The 23332-nt window shown below is 36.1% G+C and overlaps 1 protein-coding gene across 1 annotated transcript in view; it reads left to right on the forward strand.

Moving 5' to 3' along the window:
• The window catches only part of LAMA2 (laminin subunit alpha 2), a 617443-nt gene that overhangs the window by 429803 nt on the left and 164308 nt on the right, over positions 1–23332 (forward strand). The window contains exons 30-32 of the mRNA XM_034990595.1: positions 6644–6768; positions 13134–13220; positions 17623–17816. Coding sequence (XP_034846486.1) covers positions 6644–6768; positions 13134–13220; positions 17623–17816 — 406 coding nt within the window. The remainder of the gene's footprint in view (positions 1–6643; positions 6769–13133; positions 13221–17622; positions 17817–23332) is intronic.

The following is a 23332-nucleotide window of genomic DNA, read 5'->3' on the forward strand; positions in this document are numbered from 1 at the left end:
GATAAAAATTGTCTTTATATTGTCCTCTTTAGAACAATTGGCTATTATAGCTATTTTTATGCTACAGGTCTATCTTTTTGAGATATCCCCAGATGAAGTGAAAAATAAATAAGTGTGCAATCACACATGCACAGCTAGTATAAATTTCTGTGCTCTGAATTTTTATATTTTCCTTCAGGGAACATATATAAGTTTTGAATTTAGGCAACTTTGTTCATCTTTGAAATAACCCCAGGAGGCCAATAGGAAATAGCTATTATTACTCTGATGCTATAACTGAGGAAACCTGAAGCATACTGATTTATTTTCTATGTGTAGTATGGATCCCAGTTTAATATCAATGCCATTACACAGAGCAATGCCCTCAACTTTGGGTAGAGTGATCATAAGCATGACTCTGGGGTCAGACTGCTTTGGTTCCAATCCTCACTTCATCTTTTATGGGCTGTGGGAGCCCAGTCAGTTATCTTAAGTCAGTGAGGTCTTAGTTTCCTCATTTATAAAATGAAGATAATAATAGTACCTACTCAAAGTTTTTGTAAGGATTCAATGAAATATTGTATAAAGGGTGTGGAACACTACTTAGTCCATGGCAAGTTCCAGAGAAGTGATAGTGATGGTGATGATGATGATGATGAAGAAGAAGAAGATAGTAATTACCATACATGTTATCCACCATTTATAGTCTAAGAATCAATCAGATAATAATTAATCAAAACACGTAAAAATCATTATCAGCGCTATGCTAGATTTCCTCACTTTTTCTTTATATCTTTCTTCAAAAATATGGAGTAGAGAAGAATAACACTATAGAAAACTTTACGGCCTAAGCATTTCAACTTTTAAATAAAATCCACATCACTTTGTAACGATTCTCTTCATAATTCCTAATGAGACTTATCAGAGAACTGTTGCTTCACTCGAGGCATTAATATATCCTACACATAGACATGTTACTACCAATAGCTCAGTGACTATTGTCCCTTGAGGAAAATTTTCTTCCAAATGGAAGAGCAAACCTATGTGATATTGAACCCCAAGCCAAGGGGAAGCAGAGGTGAGGGAGTAAATGTTAATCAGTAGACACACAAACACCCAATAGATAATCTCAGGTAGGTAGATAGGTAGGTAGGTAGGTAGGTAGGTAGATATAGATAGATAGATAGATGATAGATAGATAGATAGATAGATAGATAGATAGATAGATAGATAGATAGATAGTTTTTCCAAGTTGATGTAATACACACATCTATATCTATCTATATCTCTATCTATACCTTTCTGGATATATTATCACTACACCCCCATGGTTAGTATTATTTTTGCAAAATTTTTAAAGAGAATATTAAAAATTCTCATCTAGCTCAAATAACTTTTTGAAGACCAAATAATTTGTGAAAATATTATTTTCACTCTATCACAATTCTTATTTTAAAATGAAAAGAAAAAAAATCATTATTGATCAGCTCTGTTGTCTGAAACCACCAGCATCTATGATTAAGCGGTTAGCCCTGTATTTGGTAAAGAGACTCATAACTAGAATCTACTGTGTTTAAGATACTTTATAAACACTATCTCATTGAATTTATCTAACAATCTGACCAAAATAGGGATAGTTAGCATTTTATTACAACTCTGAAAGTTAATGCTTAGAAAATTTCAGTAACCTACAAGCCTTGGCTAAAGTATTAGAATCAGGTTTCAAATCCACTATAAAATGCTATCTACAGACTGTGAGAGAGAGTAAACACACTGTTATCTGATTAAATGATTTGATTTTGAAGGCCTAGAATTCCATCCTAGAGTACTGATAGAATCTGCAAATATGATTAAGAGCCATGTATGAAAAATATTTGCAAAAATCATGGAATTATGAAATTTGCCATAGGATGGAAAGCTGTGAAATGCTACTCCAGGTTTATAAGGGAAAGTAAATTGTAGCAAACATTGATTTTTGATCTCCAGTAAAACTTAAGGATTGCTTACTTAACTAATATCTGTTAAGTGTAGAAAAAATAGTGCTCATTAGGTTCACTCAAAATAAAACATATCAGACTAATTGCTAGATTACTGTATGTATAAATCTGAGATCCTTCCTGAATCTCATTATGATATCAAATTCATCAGGAAGTGTGATAGGTCATATCTCAAATTCAGCAAAAATAGTAACAGCCCCCAAATGTTCAACCCTATCTACATATGTGCCAGGACCAAGGCTGATCATTATAGATAGATTTTTTTTCTCACTTATTCTTACAGTAAACTTATGTGACAGATAGGATTGTTCCCTCTTTTACAGTTGATAAACTAATGTTGACAGAAATTAAATAATTCGCTTACATCATAAGCCGCTAAAGATCAGATCTATGATCCAAACTCTGGTTTGTTTAAATAGGCATTTGACAGAATGTTTCATGATATTTTCACAAACAAGTTTGAAGAGATATCTGGGCCAGATAGTAATCAGTTAACACGTTTAATGACTGTAGAAGTTTCTCTACCCCTGAAGAATATGTCCTGGGTTCTAGGTTCATATCTCCAATGATGAGACATAGGCTTTGTGTTTCACCCCATCCTGTTCAAAATCGTGATCAGTGATCTGGATGAGATGTATCAAATAAAGCTGGAAGTGTAATCTAATGTATTAGATGGTGGTCAAGAAGCTAAAAGAGCCTGACAGGTGGAAGTATGAGCCACAATTAACAAGATGAAATTAATATAAGAGTTTCTGAACTTAGGGAGGCTCACTTGTTCATTCATTCTTGTGGCACTTAAATATTTCCAATGCGTAGGTATTGCAGTAGGTGATGAAAAGATACCAAGATGAGGAAAGCAGAGGCCTTGCCCTCTAGGAGCTTATACTTTAGTGCTTAGGGAAAGAGCAGAGAAAATGACGTGTAGTAGCAATTCCTGTGAAATAGGAGTTTTTACTTGACTGCAGAGTCATGTATCCAAGATCCAGATGAGGGAAGGGAATATAGTCACTATATTTGCAAATCACAGGTAGAGACTTTAATATCTATTTTAAGAGAAATTCTGAGTGATCAAGATTATTAAATGTTTAACTTGAAGAGATTTAGAAGTAATAGTATTTTGTAGACATTTGAGGACTTGTCTTGGGAAATGGGAATTAGACTTAATCTTCGTAGCTTCAGAAGGCAGATCTTGGATCATTAACTGAAAATCAGAATGAGATATGTTTTCATTCAACATAAGGAAAAAATTCATAGCTTATAATTGTACAAGATGAAAAAGGCTGCCTTATAAGGATCATTCATTCAATAACGTATTTAAAAAAAGGTGGGGAGGCATCCCTTTAAGGAAAGAAGACTAAGTTAAGCAACTTCTCACCTCAGATCTAAGGTACTATATAATATTAATGTTATATTATTTTGATTTAGTAGAAGGAATATATACCACCAGTTTTTCCATGTGCAAAAAAATACAAATATCATATATCCTAATCTGTTATTGAAAAGGTACTAGAACATATAATATCACTCTTGAGAATATAATTAAACTTCTTGTTAGACATCTGAAATATAGGAATTTTTCCTAAAGATTAATTTCTTTTTTAAAATTTTTTTAAAGATTGTATTTATTTATTTGACAGAAAGAGACAGCGAGAGAGGGAACACAAGTAGGGGGAATGGGAGAGGGAGAAGCAGGCTTCCCGCCAGGCAGGGAGCCCGATGTGGGGCTCGATCCCAGCACCCTGGGATCATGACCTAAGCCAAAGGCAGACGCTTAACAACTGAGCCACCCAGGTGTCCTGAGATTAATTTCTGTACAAGACGAATATTGTGTCTCAAAGTAGACAGGAAAGTCATATGAAAGGTGTGTGTCAAAAGTTTCAAAAATAGCATCATGATTTATGTGTTGTGTTTGTGGACCTAACCAGAACATTTGATTTCGTTAACCAAGTTTAGTATGTCAGTAACCTGTGAAAGACTGACTGTCCAGAGAAGGTTAAAATATTTGCTTGATCTGTGAAGAAAGTATATAGAGTTGTAGGTATAAGAGCAGCAAACCATATTTTTGAATCTCTGTATTTCTGGTAGTGATCAATATTATCTAAGTGTTTTGAGTCAATTATTAATGCTATATTAGGTTACATAAAATAATTCATTATGCAGTGGGTTTATTTTTACAAAAGCAAAGTGCTGATAATTGTTCAAGAGCCTATATATTTTTTTGGCACATGTTTATTCACATAGCTATAAAATATGTCCTTAAAACACTCCCTGGTTAACTTACCATTTGACACCTTGCTGAATGATTTAGACTGGAACGTATGGGTAATTTATCCTGGAACCATCTCTTGCCATGCTGTACTTAAATATGGAATGGTTATTTTATTGCTAAAATGCTGGTTCCTTTGGATGGCTGAATAAAAGAAGATCATGGTACTTATATAGCAAATCCTAATTCAGAATACAACAAATTATCTTATTCTGTTAACCACATTTCTATAAAGTCATTAGACTTGAAACTTGGCCTTTTTCATCTTAAGAAGACTGACCAGTTTCATCTATACTTCCTATATTGTGCATTCAGTCATTCAGAATAGTCATCAAATGACTACCATATTTCAGTCACTGTGTTGAGCTAGAATGGGCATTTAGCCCAGACTTAGGACATCAGGGAATGTTTATCAGATAAAGCAACATTTAAAATGAGGGCTGAAATGAATAGGTGCTAATCTGGTAAGAGGAGGGGAAAACATTCCAAAACAAGGGATTTGCATATAAGAAGTCCCGGAGGAAAGAGAGAGCATGGCATAATATGAGAATTTCAGATGGTCCTATATGGCTTTCACATAGCATACAAAGGTAGCAGGGGCTAGAGGTAAGGCTGGAGGGGTAAGCGAGCAGATGAAAAGTCTTTCTTGCCATGCTGGAAAGTTTATAATTCATCCTAAGGACAATGGAGAACTAATGCAGGCTTCCCAGCAAGAGAATGGCATGGTATGATAAGTTCTATAAGATGGTCATTCTGATTGCAGTGTGGGAAAATCACTGCATAAAAAAATTTAGAAGCAGGGGGCACCTGGGTGGCTCAGTCATTAAGTGTCTGCCTTCGGCTCAGGTCGTGATCCCGGAGTCCTGGGATCGAGTCCCGCATCGGGCTCCCTGCTCCCACGGGAAGCCTTCTTCTCCCTCTCGCACTCCCCGTGCTTGTGTTCCCTCTCTCACTGTCTCTCTGTCAAATAAATGAATAAAATAAAAGTAAATAAATAAATCCTTCTTTTAAAAAAAAATTTAGAAGCAGGATCTTTACCTAAATTCTGTTCCAATAAACCAGGTAAAAAATGAGAGTGGCCAGATTAAAATAGTAGAGACGAGGAAGTAAAGAAACAGAGAGTAATAGAATCATGGAACGCACTGATCAAACAGGTTCTCTGGCATGAGAGAGGCCTCTAGACTGCTGGCCTGGGCAATTGAGCAGGTAATAGAGACCCCAGATGAAATGGACAATACAGAAATATTAGCAGGTTTAAAGAGAGATGAGCTTAATTTTTGATAGTTCAAATTCAAGGTGCTTTTGTTATGCAGTAAGATCTATCCAGGAAGCATTTGGAAATGTAAGTCTAGAACTCATTAGAGAAATCTGGCCTGAATATGTAAAATTTAGAGTTTTTGGCAATTAGATGATACCTAAAGTCAAAGTAATGGGTGAAATCACCAAGGTAGAGTGTGTAAGAAAAAGAAAAAGAAAAAAAGAGGTGAGAGCCAAAGTTAGAATCAAGGACACCAATCTTACTACACAGAAAGAGAAGAAAGAGCCCATGAATGAGCATAAGGAAGAGTAGCCATAGAGTTAGGAGAAAAATCAGCAGACCATACCATTAAAGAAACCATAGGAAGAGAAATTTCAAAGAGTAGCCAGAAATATTAGCTGCTGCAGAAAATTCATATATCATGAAGACTTATTATTGTCAAGGAATTTTTATTTATCAACAAAGATCTTATCAGTGAGCCTGGAGTCCTGGTGACATGAGAAGCTTTTTTAAAGTGGGGAGAGCTGAAGGGAGATAAGGAAATAGAAATCAGGAATGCAAATAATGCTTTTAAAATGCTTATCAAAGATAGATGGAAATTTCCAGAGACTTGAGGCCCCAGAGATATTTTTGAGCTAGGGAAGTCTGGACCAACCTCAAATGCCAATGGGATAAATGAGCAAAGGAGGGAAAGATGCAGATGCTGGTCAAAAGGGGGAGGCAGAAAGGCAAGGAATCCAGTTTAGGAAGAGAGTAGCTTTAGACAAAGGACAAACACCACTTCCTATGGACAGGAATAAATGTTAAAGGGATGGAAAGTACTGCAACATAAATGGCAAGTCTTTCACAGGAAGCTGAGGGAACACTCAAATGAGTGCTTCCTTTTCTCTGAAAATAGGGGGCTATCGTCAGCTCAGGTAATGATCTCAGGACTGCGAGACTGAGCCCTGAGTCAGGTGCTGTGCTGGGTGTGGAGACTGCTTAAGATTTCCTCTCTTCCTCTCCCTCTGCCCCTCCCCCAGCTCACCCCCATACGCACCCTCTCCCCCTCTCTCTAAAGTACACACAGGTGGGGAGCTGTATGATAAATCACATTCTAACTCTCAGTAAATGAAGAACGAACTTCTCCCTTTTCGTTTACAGAATTGTCAACATCACACTGCTGGTGACTTCTGTGAACGATGTGCTCCTGGATATTATGGAATTGTCAGGGGATTGCCAGATGACTGTCAGCAGTGTGCTTGCCCTCTAATTTCTTCCGGCAACAAGTAAGATTGAGAAATATTACCTTATTTCCCAATCAGTAGTACCACCTGTGTAGCACAAGGGCTTTCTGTGATTTAACTATTTTTTCCATGTAGACAAACTCTCAGTTTAAGATAGACTTTTTTTTAAACAATATAAAAACCTGACAAAAGTGAGCACATAATGCTCTGTGGTTTATTTTTCCATTAAAAGCCTGTCCCAAGTAAATAATACTTACTAATTTGCACTAATTAAAATGTCAATACTAGTATTAACATAATTTATGTTTCTGAAATAAGTGATATATGTACACACGTGTGTAATTTGATACACTTTTATAAGGGTCTTGTATTTGCATATAGTTCTGCCATAAACTCATCTATGAAGGGTTGTTTGGGTACATATTATCTGACTTTTGTGACTCCTTCCACTCATTTTGTGTATTTAATTCACAATTTGTAAAGAATTATTAAGAAAATAGTTGAAAAAATAGTTAAAGGATGGTGACTTATTTTTATGCTCCAAAATAAGCCCGTATTTCCCAGAATCGCAGTCCCGTTCTGTTAAGATGGTCTGAGCTTGGTACCATGGAAACACAGCCATAAGGGGAAACAAAAGCCAGAATATCTTATTTCAGTGCTGTCTGCACATTCTGCATTGGTTTATATATTGATGAAAACCCTTGTTGCTAACTATGTCTATACTTGAAAGTGTAAGTGATTTATAGACTTCAATCTCTACCTGGTAGGGCAGTTTTTTCTCTAAGAATTTGCTTTTGAAAAGAATGTAGGGCAGTTTGTTCAGAATTAGAATCCTGGACTCCTTTTCTTGAGTATATGAGAACCATGAAGCAATTGAGATAGATTATTTCCCCGCTGCTTACTCAGGGTTTTTTTGTTTGTTTTTGTTTTTCTTGTCCTTGGCTTTATTCTGAAAACATTGTCATGTAAATTGTCTCCCTTTCTTCTGAAATCTCTTTTTTTTTTTTTTCTGCTTAAGAGAATCACAGGTCTTTTGTCAAATGTAAATTTTTAGGTAAGTGGGATAATGACAAGGATAAAATACGTGTTCTTTTTGTTCTGGCAAGCACCAAGTGGTAGGCGTATGAAAAATAACATTATTTCTATTTTCCTTTCCCTAATCTCCTTCTGAGGACTAGATTTAAACAAGAGAATGTTATTTATTGTATTATTATTAAAATGTGAGCCATTGGATTAGAAAGATTCAGTAATTAACTGATAACTTCTTTGATAAGAATGAAGCATAATGTCTGCTGAAAAGGCTCACAATAAAATGTGTGTCTTAAGAGAAGTCAACTTAAATATAAAGGGAATTCAAAGGTACAAAATACCACACTTGATCTGGGAAGCTTCAAGAACATATTGAAAGAAGTAGTAGCATTGAAAGAAGTAGATGCTGCTACTAATCCTGGTAGTAGATGCTGGTAGTAGCATCTATTATAATAGATCATGAACAGTGGATTGAAAGGTTTTTACTGGGGGAGATGGCAGGAAATTACATGAACAAAAGCTTAGAAAACAGAAAACACAGTTCTTCACGTTTAAGAACTAATAAGTAAGAGTTTGGAGCATGGAGTTCAAATAGAATTCATAATTGCAGATGAAACTGAGCAGGAGAATGGAGGCCATGGCATAGAAATCCTTGAATACCCATCTAAGAAATTGCTATTTAATTTTCTCTGTAATGAGGAAACAATGCAAGCGTTTAGTTAAAACAAACAAAAAGAAAAGGTTAATGTGACCAGAGCCACACTTTAGGAAGACTGTTATGGGAGAGCTAAGTAAAATGAATTAAAACAGGCAAAGAAAAAAGTGAAGAGCGCGATTAATTTAAGCTATTGCACTAATTTAGGCAAAAGATAATGAGAACGTGAAGGCAGGTGATAGTAACAGGAAGGGAGAGGAGAGGACTGGTGTGATGAGAGCCTTGTTGAATGCAGCTCTCCAGAAGTGCTTACTAATTAGGCATGAGCAGTTCAGACCAGGCAGGAGTTGAAGCCCAAGGTTGTTAGCCCGGTTGACCTCAAAAATTGTAGCGCGATTAACCGAAATAGGGAAACCAGGAGAGAGCTGTTGCAGAGGACAGACAATTTATGTTCTGAATAGGTTAAAATTGATATGATAGATCTGTCCAAATGGAAATATGCAAATAGCTGCAGAAAATGGAAATAGAATTGGAAGGGCAGATGGAGGAAGAGATATGTTAATAAATGAATTAAAATTGGATAAGATTTCCCAGGGTTATGTTTCCCAAGGGGAGCATGTGGAAAAAAGGAAAAACAGAATTCCCTACACTAGAGAAACCAGAAAAGAAAGATGAGCCAAGACGGGAGCTGTCAGGGAGGCAAGAGAATGGAGACCACAGGGCTACGGACACCCCCAGCGAGAAAAGCTTCCAGAGAAGCCCAAGTTCGCAGGGGAGCCATGACCTGTGAGGGTCACGGAAGAGTTTTGATAGTCAATTGTGGAAACAGACATTATGTTACAAGGATGTCCGCTTATAGCTTTAGGAATTTCTGAGAAGGAAAAAGATAGAGTGCTACCTTGATTGGTTAGCAGGATCAATAAAAAGGTGTGTTTTCATTTTTGTTTTCTGTGATTTGTATAATTTAAGTATATTTTTATGGAAAAGACCCTCTAAGAATCAAAATACCAAATCCAAGTGGCTAGTTCAGTGGCTTTCAAACTTTCTTAACTGCAACCATTGTAAGAAATCATTCTTTTATATCATAACTTGGGACACAAAAAACTTGTGTGTATATAATATAAAATATATTTATACATATACATATGTATATATATATCCTATAACTTTTATTCAATTTTATTCTCCTGCATTATTAGAAGAAATTTAAGTCCAAACCTACTAGAGTGATTTCATGACCCACTCCTATCACCACCTAAAGCTTGGCACATTAATTAACAAAGCAAAAGACCTGTGTGTGGTAAGAAGAGTTAAAATACAAAGCAAAGAAATACAAGGATGAAATACAGTTGAAGGAGGCGGAGATACCTCTCTTCATTGGCTTCAATCTGTGCAGCCAATGAAAAGCAAGGAGTAGGCGAGTGATCACTAACTCACTTCCATGCATGAGTTTTTCAATATTTCCTACCAAGACAAATAGGACAAACTGTCAACCATCGTGACAGTGCAGCTCAGGGGTTATCCACCGCCTACTCAAGGAAAGGTCAGATATCTTTCAGCAGAGTAGAAGAAACCGTCTCCCCTCTGCAATCTGACCACCTTTTCCCACCAAGGCCCTCTCCTCCCTTCTACAATGAGGCCACGTTGGAGTCCCTTGTTCTTTCCCAAACACGCCAGCCATCTTTGTCAGACAGAGAAAGACAGAAACTGTGTGGTTTCACTCACGTGTGGAATTAAAAAAAATTAAACTCGTAGAAACCGAGTGTGGAATGGTGGTTGTCAGGGGTTGGGGAGGGGGGGAAATTGGGAGAGGCTGGTAAAAGGATACAGACTTCCAGTTATAAGATGAATGGGGTCTAAGGATCTAATATATAACATGGTAACTATAGTTGATAATACTTTATTGTATAATTGAAACTTGCTAAGCAAATAGAACCTGTGTTCTCAACCCCCCCACACAAAAAAAGGAAATATGTGGGGGTGATAGATGTGTTAATTAATTTGTGCATATATGTATATCAAATCATCCCATGCACACTTTAATTATATTACAATTTTATTTGCCGGTTATACTTCGGTAAAGCTTAGCAAAACACAAGTAGATGTGTAATGTGATATCAGACAGTGCAGGTGCTACCAGGGAAAACAGAGCAGCCTCAGTGAATTAAGAGGGGCTGGGGTGCCCTTTTAGCCAGGGGCTTCCATGAAGATCTCCCTAAACAAAGGCTTGTTGCAGAGACGAATGAAGTAATGGGGAGAGCCACGTGACTGCCTGGAGGAAGAGTAGTCTACCAGAGGAAAAAGCGAGGACACTGGCCCGGAGACTGGCCCATGCTTGGTAGACAGCATGGATCCAGGGCAGCTGGGGCAAAGTAAATGGTGTCAGGGGAAGCGTGACCAAGATATGACTCAGGGAAGCTCCAGTGGCTAATGAAATGTCCCAGCTGCTAACAGTCTTCCAATGGCAAAACGTGGCTTGGAACAGGGAAATGCAATGATGTTAGCGATGGCAACAAGATCAGCAGTTTCAGGTAGAGTGTATGTGGAATGTGAGAGAAAGGAGACAAAGTTGACTCTGTGGCTTATGGCCGAATAAATGGAAGCACTGAGTGACCATGGATGAGATGCGGAAAATTATAGAAAGGTCAGTGGGATTGTTTTGGAGGGGGAAACTCAGTTTTAGATCTGGTAGGGTAGATGCAAAGGTTTTAAGACTGAATGAGATCATTTAGGGGAGAAAGTGCAGGACAGGGTAGGAGAAATCTGAAGACTGAAATTAGGGCACATAAAGAGGTCAAGGACATGACATATATTCGGCAAAGGAGACTGAAAAAGAACAACCAGTGAACTGGGATAAAAAGGAGAAGGGGGTAGGATCCAGGAAGCCATTTCATCTCTGTAGTATTCACAGGAACAACACAGACTAGCAGACTCTAAATCTTAGAAACTCTCTTGAGGCAAATTTGGAATTAGCAGACATAAGATGGCCACCAAGAGAAAAGCACAAGGATTTCTGAGTGGCCCTGCAGATAATATGAGAATGGGGAGTAGATGAGGGAGTTGTGAACAGAAAGAATCAACTCCAATTTCAAGTAAGTTGTGATCCCTATGCCCTCCTTCGTAAGTTCTCATATGTGATTTAAGGAAAGGGTTCAATACACCATAATATCATAATTCCAAAAAGTTATATCAACTATTCAAGGAGAATTATAACATTCTTGCATAGTAATTGAGACAGATATATTACTGTAAAGGATTATAATTTAATTAGGTTGGCTCTCTAGAGTTTCACTTGAAATGTCTAAAAACTTGTTTCCAAGTGCGTGTATATATATATATATATATATATATATATATATATATGCATATATATATCTTGTATTTTGTGTATATATATATGTAGCTCATATATATGTGAGTTCAAAATGTGATATATGAGTTTGTGTGTGTATGAGCTTATATGTGTGTGTACAGATGCACTCAGCTTCAAGCTTTAACGCGAGAGGTAAAAGCTTGCCAGAATGTGTCAATTATGTATTTGTGGATCTATTTTACGAAGGCAAAAAATAAATTTGTTGGATAATGAGTTTGTGAGTAGTAGATCAATTTGTTCACGTACTTCGCAAAGGTTAGAGTTTATTACTCATTCATATACTATTGATTCAATGCACTAGAAGACAGTTAAAATAGGGTCGTAATGGTACCTGACCGATAGGAGTTGTGGCCCTGGTCTATACACAATGTATCTTTTTCAGCATCAACTTCTTTAGCAGACCAACAACAACAACAACAAATGGTGTTTGCAGCATTACCATTTTGCAACAAATAATATTTTTTCCTTCCAAGTTTCCAATGCATCACGCAGTTTTATCTAGTGGGAATCCTCTACTTACATTTGAAAGAAGTTTGTAACAGCCTAAAATTACATGTTAGTACAGGTTAATTTTCAAGTGTTGTTAAGTGTTTCTTTTGTAGGGTAAGATGATCAGAAATCCTGGCAAAGCCTGACTGGCCGTGGTCTACCAGTGCAGTCGTGAGAACAGGGCAAGTTATATAAGACCTACTTAATAGAAAAGATCATAAAATTGTCAGAAAATCTTATTCATTTTCATGTAGAGAGCTTTCCCTTCTTTCCTCACACTAAATCACATTACTTTGTGTTTAAAATAAATTTAGTTTGAAATCCGTATGTAAATTAGAAAAGGCACTCTTATTTTAAGTGAAATATTTATTCACACTTCATGTGTTGAAATGCTAGTGGCAATTTGGGCTGAGTTTTTGGAAAAAAAATTATATAGCTTTTAGGACCATTTTTTTTAACTTGAAAAATATTCAGTAATACTTATTCTGCTATCGGACAAATGTGCATGAATTCTAGTCCTATTTTTCTTTCAATTCATGAAAAACAGGACACTTGCTGGATGTCTAATATTTTTATGGTTGTCATATAATTATTAAAATTTCAAAATGTTTATATAGTTGGTGTGAGGTGTCGCAAATTCATTAAAAACCGACCATATTTATTTGTCGACTATTATTGGTAGTATTTTGTTGTGACATCCTACCCTTTACTAGAAACTTATAATTATAGATATGCCATTTATAACTACCCGAAAATAAGTTCCAATCACCTGGATAATGGACAGAATTACTTAAATATATAAGATAAATAGGTTAAAAGACTTTTTACAATCTTTTTTTTTTTTTTTTCTTTCCAATTCAGTTTTAGCCCTTCTTGTGTCATGGAAGGCCTGGAAGATTACCGCTGCACCGCCTGCCCCAGGGGATATGAAGGCCAATACTGTGAACGGTATGCAGTCATGAAACCTAGAGATCCTACAATAAAGGATCACAATAGGACCGTATTCATTATTCTCATAATTTATTTTCATTTTCTCTGGGAGTTCGTATGCTTTCCACACTATTTTTTATTTTTCTATCTGTAGACTTTCTCAAAAGACAGTTGTTTATTTCCGTCTTATATTTAGACTTTCTCAAAGATTCCAAATTATTTCACAAAGATCTAATTTATGTTTTCATATACACATATCTATATATGTGGCAGATATTATGTATCTATATTTAGTGTACACATATATATCTACTGGATACGTATCTATATGTCTGTATATGATCAAAGGTTAACAATGCTAAAAGGCTGGCTACACATAATTCTCATCTTAACCCACTGGAAAGTATTGGCTAGCACTAACTGTGCATGTCACTGTTCTGAGCATTATGGCACCATGCCACCAAATGTAGACAGAATTCAGAATTTAAATGTCTCAAGCATTCTTAATTAGAACAACACAAATAATAAATTTGATTCTCCTTTCCAATAAGCAAACAATATTATTTAAATGCTTCTTCCCACCATATTTTTTAAAAGTTGCTTTTTTAAGATTTTATTTAAATTCCAGTCAGTTAACATACAGTGTAATATTAGTTTCAGTGTACAGTTTAGTGATTCAACACTTCCATATAAACACCCAGTGCTCATCACAAGTGTACTCTTTTTTTTTTTTTAAGATTTTATTTATTTATTTGAGAGAGAGAGTGAGTGAGAGAGAGCAAGCATGAGTGGGGAGAGAGGCAAAGGGAGAGGAAGCAGCAGACTCCCGACTGGGCGGGGAGCCCCATGTGGGGCTCTATCCCGGGACTCAGAGATCATGACCTAAGTCAAAGGCAGACACTTTGACTGAGCCACCCAGGCATCCCCACAAGTGCACTCTTAATCCCCATCACCTATTTAACCCATCCCTCCACCACCTACCCTCTGGTTCACCATTTTTTTTTTTTTTCAAAATCTGATAATGGATTTATGTAGCTATTAAATTGCATACTAACTGTAATACAAATGGTAAATTAAGAAACAAAGCTTCAGACTGACTGTCTAGTAAGGTAATTAATATCTTCCGGATCCATATTTTCCATAAGATCAGTATCTTGGATATTGAAGCTTATCACCACCATTTTTAGTGTTTTAGGTATTACCTCTAAAGTAACTATTTACATTATACACACATGATAATTTTAGCATTAATTGATAACAATATAAAGTTTTTATCCATGGATATAGTCTAGCTCCACCAATTTAACTAGGTCCCATTTTTTTTTTATACCTATACTATCAGAATAACTAATGCTCTACTTACTTTACACTAACATTGTCAAGATTGAATGTGTAGAGGAAACTGTTGGTGCCCTGCCTAAGTGCCTACGTGGAAGCCTTCTTTCCCATAGGAGGGTCAAGAAGGCCTGAGAATTTACCCCACCTTCCTCCAGTGGTCCATAGCCAATGACTGATTACTGTGGGAGTACAAAAGTCCAGATGCTTATGCTTATGCTTGCTCCAGAGTTTTCCATGGAATTGGGCTAAGACCTGGAATCGTACCATTGCTTGGATTTTTTCTTTTCCGTGCCCTGCTTTACCCACCCCTTTGCTGGGTTCTTCTAGGACCACTTCCTTAAATTATCAAACTTGAATATCAAATTATCACACTCTTTGCAAATATTAACCAATATTAATTAATTGTATCATTACCCATTTAAAAGTCTTCTTTTGATATAACCAGCAATGGTTGTGTTAATAATAGAAGTAAGTAGATAACTAAATAATTAAACTTAAATTTTATAAATTCCAATGAAGTCTCTACAGGTTTGCAAATTATATTTCCAAATAATTCTGTATGTGGTAACTCTAAACAGAATATCCAATACTTTCATATATATAACAGTGCATTCACAATTTCTGTGCCAACAGAAATTAATAGCAATTAAATAATTCAAAGCAATACAAAAATCCAAAAATATTTCCATTTGTTTTGGAGATATATACAACATTTGAATATATATATATTTTTTTAATGTGCTTTGGTATTCATGGTTAGGCTAATATTCATTTCATGCCCTTGTAAATACCAATAGGATGATGACTAAAAGCATCCCCGGACACCAGTATTATCTGAAGTAATTTATGAGAAAAATGTTAGGTAGTATACTACATTTATAAATTGGAGTTCCCACTATCTATGAAAGCATGTATAGAGAAAAGACTGGAAGGGTGCACTGAAATGACAATTACTGTCTTAAGGCAAAGTGATTATAGAAAATTTATTTTTTTTCATATCTATTAATGTTTAACCAATAGGAGTTGACAGATCATATAGCATATAGATGAACAGGGGCATATACTATCAAATGTGAATGTCTTGAATTGTTTTCACAGTTCTCAAATGTTGTTACAGTTTTACATTCATCATCTCTAACATATAAATGATCAAGTTATATTTCCCTGAAAAATTGCTTTTATTCAGCTAAATTAATCCAAAGGTCTTGGTTAAATTTTTATTGTAACTTTCCAAATAAATTTGTTCCACTTCTGAGAGCTTCTTAAATCATTTAAATCACCTTATGACCTGCCTAAACTCATCAGCTCAGGTCTAAAATTGCTTGCATGTTTTGAGTGTCCCTCTAATGTAGGAAGCCCCTCCCCATGTTTTATCTTTGTTACTTTTGTAATTAATTCTTTGAGCATTTAATCAATCTCAACCTGCTTAGAATAGAATTCTTTCACCTGCAAATGTTAAGAAAAAATTTAAGTGGACTTATTTAAATGGTACTTTCATTGAGCATTTATAATATTACATTGAAAATAAAATAATTAGGTCGCCTGGGTGGCTCAGTTGGTTAAGCGACTGCCTTTGGCTCAGGTCATGATCCTGGAGTCCCGGGATCAAGTCCCGCATCGGGCTCCCTGCTCAGCAGGGAGTCTGCTTCTCCCTCTGACCCTCCCCCCTCTCATGTGCTCTCTCTCTCTCTCAAGTAAATAAATAAAATCTTTAAAAAAATAAATAAATAAAATAAAATAAAATAAAATAATTAAAAACCACAAATGTATAAAAGCCTAGTTATGGATAACTTTTTTTTTCTTTTGCTTTGCCTTTTCTAACCAGCACAAGATAAATTAACTTTCACAATCAGCTGTGCACATTTCCACAATCCTAGGCCATTAAAGATAGTTCAGGATTATCTGTCTAATGTTTGTAATTTTTAGCTTCAACCTCCTACTGTCTCTCAACTTCCTCCCAGACTTGTCTCTGGAACAAAAACTGTGGGTGTTGATTATAGTTAGCTGACCATATATATAATTTATTGTCCAAACTGCAATACTCTAAGGAGACATAGGAAGGGTTTTAATAATTAAGCCAGGACAACAGGTAATTTGGGACCATCCTGGGTAACCCAGAGCATATGGTCCTGCTGGTATCTTGTTTTTACCAGACTTCCAATAACATAATCCACAGTGGTATATACTTAGGTGAATGGATGTGTGAGTGAGTAGAAGTCAATGAATTGATTTCATTTGGGGTTCATTCAGTTGGATTTTCTTTCTAATATCTCAAATTAATGTTATATATTTTATTTGCCTAACATTAACCCACCTCCTTGGATATATAATGGAAAATCCATCTTGAGGAAGATGTGATAGAAAGACCAGTAAAATTAAATAGAAAATAGTAGTTTATTGCCACTTAACTTACTTCTTTTTGCTCATTAGTAAACATAGTGGGTTGAATTATTTGGTCATTTTGATCTTTAAAATGCATGAGTCTAGGAAAGCCCAGGTGTCAATATATAATTTTATTTATTTCTAATTTTAAAAAAGAAGACCTCAAAACAATATTTACGATCTAGAGCAGTGGTGGGCAAACTGGCCCACAAGATTTGGCCCATTCCCTGATTCTGTATGGTACTGTAAGCTAAGAATGGTTCTTACAGGCAAATGTTTACAATCAGTGTGATGATAGAAAGCACTATTTGAGTCCTAGTTAAGTAAATTTGATACCTTAACAAGAACTTCCTTCTTCTCAGTAGTAGATTGATTTTACATTAATAGATTATTATTACGAAATAACTTGTACTTGCTGATGATGATGACGATGATGATGTTTTGAGTTCCATCAACCAAAAAAATGTTTGCAAATATATTTCTCTCTCACTGAATGATTTTGATTCTGCATCTTAGTCTAGAAAAGCCTAAAATAGGTACTGGCTGGTTCTTTACAGGAAAAGTGTACTGGCTCCTGATCTATTGACTCTTGTTATCAGTTTTGTTCCATCCAACAAAATGCGTTGTTCAACACACATGCAACAATTAAGAGACATGACTTATTATTCATCTCTTCTGCTTTTTCACTATTTAAATCCAGGTGTGGCCCTGGCTATACTGGCAGCCCCAGCAGCCCTGGAGGTTCCTGCCAAGAATGTAAGTGTGACCCCCGTGGCTCGCTGCCTGTCCCCTGTGACCCCATCACAGGGCTCTGCACGTGCCGACCCGGAGCCACAGGGCAGAAGTGTGACGGCTGCAAGCCCTGGCATGCACGCGAGGGCATGGAGTGTGTGTGTACGTACACTAACTTCCCCATTCATTCTGGGGGCCTCGGTTCCTCTTCTGTCTCCTCTCCAATGAGAACGACTGACTTTTCTGTTTTCCTTTTCCTGTGATAGCTAACGCTACTCGGCATTCTTCCTGACACTACCTATCTCCCTTATGCTGTTTGCCTTATGCGGTTTTTGTCTCTATCCGGCTGAGCTGAGAACAGCTGAGAAAATCCTCAGCATGCTTTAGTCAGGGCGCAGAAGACCTACAACCAAGCTCCTGGAGGCATATTTTATTTTGTCCATCTCCGAATTTGCAGTTTTACATGGAGTTGGCATAGGCTTCGTGACAGATTAAAGAATTTGTAGGGGCGCCTGGGTGGCTCAGTTGGTTGGGCGACTGCCTTCAGCTCAGGTCATGATCCTGGAGTCCCGGGATCGAGTCCCGCATCGGGCTCCCTGCTCGGCAGGGAGTCTGCTTCTCCCTCTCCCGCTCTCCCCTCTCGTGCTCACTCTCTCTCTCTCTCAAATGAATAAATAAAATCTTTAAAAAAACAAATAAAATAATTTAAAAAATTAAAAAAAAAAAAGAATTTGTAATCGGCTGGACAGGCACTTTAGGCCTTGAATTACAACTGACTTTTCTTTCCTAGCTTGTAGGGAAATCCCCGGGCATAGTGCTTCATAACTTTCTCTTGAACTGCAGATCCTCAAAGCAGTGACCGTGAACTCAAGTATTTTTACTCACAGGTGCAGTAAATGGAAAGCAGTTTGCTTTTTCTTTTCTTTTCTTTTTTTGGAACTGCTGCTGGATTCAGTAGTGCCATATAGAAAGTACACTGAATATCAGTAGTTAAATATAATTTGATTATATAAATTCTAATCTAAACTTAAGTTATTTATAAACTTAAGAGGGACTGTTATGTTCTTCTTTGCCTTGAGAGAATTTACATTAGTGGTCTTAATTCTTTTTTTAAAAAAAAAAAGAAATATAAAATATTTGAGTAGCTTTTATTTCAATACTTAACCTATTTTATGCATGCCAGTATTTCTGGTTTTCACATCTTATGTGTGTGTAAATCTTAATAACATTTTAATTCGAATTTTTGTTTGTGCTCCAGTTTTATAAGAGTTACCTCAAAAGCTAAGGCTGGATAGCATGGATGTATGTATATATGTATTTGAAGTATAATTAACATACAAAGTTATATTAGTTTCAGGTGTACAGCATAGTGATTCAACAATTCTGTACATTTCTCAGTGGTCACCATAGTGTAGTCACCATCTGTCACAAACGACTATATTCCCAATGCTGCACTTTTCATTCTCATGACTGTTTTATTTTATAACCAGAAATTTGAGCCTCTTAACCTATTTCACATTTTACATATCCCCCCACCACCTCCTTTCTGGCAATTATTAGTTTATTCTCTGTATATAAGACTTTGGTTTTTCACTTGTTTGTTTTGTTTTTTAGATTCCACTTATAAGTGAAATCATATGGTATTTGTCTTTGTCTGACATATTTCACTTAGCACAATACCCTCTAGGTCCATCCGTGTTGTCACAAGTGGCAAGATTTCATTCTTCTTTATGGCTGAGTAGTATTCCACTGTGTATATATACCACACCTTCTTTACACATTCATCTATCAGTGGACATTTGGCTCGCTTCCGTATCTTGGCAGTTGTAAATAATGCAATAAACATAGAGGTGCATATATCTTTTTGAATTAGTATTTGCATTTTCTTTGGCTAAATACCCAGTAGTGGAATTACTGGATTGTATGGTATCTCTACTTTTAATTTTTTTTGAGGAAGCTCCATACTGTTTTCCACAGCAGTTACACCAATTTACATTCCCACCAACAGTGAACAATTCCTTTATCTCCACATCCTTGCCAACACTTGTTATTTCTTGTCTTCATGATTCTAGCCATTCTGACAGGTGTAAGGTGATAGATTTCGCATCATGGTTTTGATTTGCATTTCCCTGATGATCAGTGAGGTTGAGCATCTTTTCATGTGTCTGTTGGCCATCTGCAGGTCTTCATTGGAAAAATGTCTATTCAGGTCCTCTGTCCATTTTTAATTAAATTATTTGGGTTTTTTGGTGTTGAGTTGTAGAAGTTTTTTGTATATTTTGGGTATTAGCTCCTTGTCAGATATATCACTTGCAAATGTCTTCTCCCATTCATTCAGTAGGCTTTTAGTTTTGTTGGTGGTTTCCTTTGCTGTGCAAAAGCTTTTTATTTTGGTGTAATCCCAACAGTTTATTTTTGCTCTTGTTTCCCTTGCCTGAGAAGACGTGTCTTATAAAATGTTGCTAAGGTCAATGTCAGACAAGTGCTGCCTATGTTTTCCTCAAGGATTTTTATGGTTTGAGGTCTCACACGTAGGTCTTTAATCCATTTTTAGTTTATTTTTGTGTATAGTCTAAGAAAATGATCCAGTTTTACTCTTTTGCATGTAGCTGTCCAGTTTTACCAACACCATTTGTTGAAGATACTGTCTTTTCCCCACTGTATAGTCTTGTCTCCTTTGTTGTTGATTAATTCACCATATAAGCCATATAAGTTTTCTTTAGGGCTCTTTTTTCTGTTCCATTGATCGATGTGTCTATTTTTGTGCCAGACAATACTGTCTTGATTACTATAGCTTTGTGGTATATCTTGAATACTGAGACTGTGATACCTTTTTGTTCTTCCTTCTCAAGATTGCTTGGGCTATTTGGAGTTTTTTGTGGTTCAGTGAAAATTTTAATATCATTTGTTCTATTTCTCTGAAAAATGCTATTGGTATTTTGATAGGGATTGCATCAAATCTGTAGATTGTTTTGGGTAGTACAGACATTTTAACAGTATTAATTCTTCCAATCCATGAGGTGTTTCTTTGTGTCATCTTAAATTTCTTTCATCGATGTTTTATAGTTTTTAGAGTACAGGTCTTTCACCTCCTTAAGTTTATTCCCAAGTATTTTACTATTTTTGGTGCAACTGTAAATGAGATGGTTCTCTTAATTTCTCTTTCTTCCACTTCATTATTAGTGCATAGAAATGCAACAGATTTCTATATATTAATTTTGTACCCTGCAGCTTTACTGAGTTCATTTATCAGTTCTAACAGTTTTTTGGTGGAGTCTTTAGGGTTTTCTTTTTCTTTTTTTTTTTTAAGATTTTATTTATTTATTTGACAGAGAGAGACCACGTGTAGGCAGAGCAGCAGGCAGAGGGAGAGAAAGAAGCAGGCTCCCCACTGAGCAGGGAGCCCGATATGGGGCTCGATCCCAGGACCCTGGGATCATGACCTGAGCCGAAGGAAGACACTTAACAGACTGAGCCACCCAGGCGCCCCTAGGGTTTTCTATGTATATAGTATCATGCCATCTGCAAAGAGTGACAGTTTTACTTCCTTCTTACCAATGATTGCCTTTTGTTTTCTTCTTGTCTGATTGCCATGGCTAGGACCTCCAGTACTATGTTGAATGAAAGTGGTGAGCATGGACATCCTTGTCTGTTCCTGATATTAGGGAAAAAGCTCTCAGTTTTTCACCATTGGGTATGAGTACCTGTGGGTTTTTCATATGACTTTTATTATGTTGAGGCATATTCTCTCTAAACAAACTTTTTTGAGAATTTTTATTATGAACAGATATTGTATTTTGTCAAATGCTTTTCCTGCATCTAATGGAAATGATTATATATTTTTTTCCTTTACTTTGCAATGTGATGTATTATACTGATTGATTTGTGAATATTAAACCACTCTTAGATACCTGGAATAAATCCCACTTGATTCTGGTGAATAATCTTTTTAATGTATTATTTATTTTAGTTTGCTAATATTTTGTTGAGGATTTTTACATCTATGTTCATCAGAGATATTGGCCTGTTTTTCTCTTTTCTTTGTAGTATCTTTGTCTGCTTTGGTATCAGGGTAATGCTGACCTCATAGAATAAATCTGGAAGTTTTCCTTCCTCTTCTATTTTTTTTTTTGCAATAGTTTGAGGAGAATAGGCATTAACTCTTCTTTAAATGTTTGGTAGAATTCACCTGTGAAGACGTATGGTCCTGGACATTTGGTTTTTTGGGAGGTTTTTTTTTTTTTTTTTTTCTGATTTAATTTCATTACTAGTAATTGGTTTATTCAGATTTTCTATTTCTTCCTGATTTAGTTTTGGAAAGTTAAATGTTTCTAGGAATTTATCCATTTCTTCTAGGTTGTCTGATTTGTTGACATATACTTTTTCATAATCTCTTATATATCTTTGTATTTCTCTAGAGCCGGTTGTTATTTCTCCTTCATTTCTGATTTTATTTATTTGAGTCCTCTTTTTTTTTTTCCTTGATGAATCTGGCTAAAGGTTTATCAGTTTTGTTTATCTTTTCGAAGAAGCAGCTCCTGATTTCATCATTTCTATGGTTTTTTGTTTGTTGGTTTTTAGCCTCTACTTCATTTATTTCTGTTCTAATCTTTATTATTTCCTTTTTCTACTAGCTTTGGGCTTGTTTTTTTCTTTTTTTAGTTCTTTTTTTATCTTTTGTAACATTTGCTTTATTACTCTATGTACATTTTTCTTTATTTTTAATTTAAATTTAATTAGCCAGTTTAGAGTACATCATTAGTTTCAGATGTAGAAGTTCAGTAGTTTATCAGCTGCATATAACACCCAGTGCTCATTACCTCACGTGCCCTCCTTAATGCCCATCACCCAATTACCCCATCCTCCCACCCACCTCCCCTCCAGCAACCCTCAGTTTATTTCCTATAGTTAAGAGTCTTTCATGATTTTTCTCCCTCTCTGATGACTTTTTTTCCCTCCTTTCCCCTATGATCCTCTGCACTGTTTCTTATATTCCACATATGAGTGAAACTGTATGATAATTTTCTTTCTCTGATTGAGTTACTTCGCTCATCATAATACCCTCCAGTTCTATCCACGTTGATGTAAATGGTAAGTATTCAACCTTTCTGATAATTGAGTAATATTCCATTGTATACATATACACCACATCTTCTTTATCCATTCAGCTGTCAATGGACATCTCAGCTCTTTCCACAGTTTGGCTAGTGTGGACATTGCTGCTATGAACATTGAGGTGCAGGTGCCCCTTCGGATCACTACATTTGTGTCTTTGGGGTAAATACATAGTAGAGCAATTGCTGAGTTGTAGGGTACCTCTATTTTTAACTTCTTGAGGAACCTCCATACCATTTTCCAGAGTGGCTGTACAAGCTTATATTCCCACCAACAGTTTAAGAGGGTTCCCCTTTCTCCACATCCCACCAACATTTGTTGTTTCCTGACTTGTTAATTTTAGCCATTCTGACAGATATGAGGTGGTAACTCATTGTGATTTTGATTTGTATTCCCCCAAGTGAGATGGAGCATTTTTTCATATGTCTGTTGGCCATTTGTATGTCTTCTTTGGAGAAATGTCTATTCATGTCTTCTGCCCATTTCTTAGGATTATTTGTGCCAGCTCTGTGAAAAAAGTTGAAGGTATTTTGATAGGGATTGCATCGAATGTATAGATTGCT

The sequence above is a fragment of the Mirounga leonina genome, unplaced genomic scaffold, assembly GCF_011800145.1.
Source record: "Mirounga leonina isolate KUSES-001 unplaced genomic scaffold, KU_Mleo_1.0 Mir_53, whole genome shotgun sequence".
Taxonomy (NCBI): Eukaryota; Metazoa; Chordata; class Mammalia; order Carnivora; family Phocidae; genus Mirounga; species Mirounga leonina.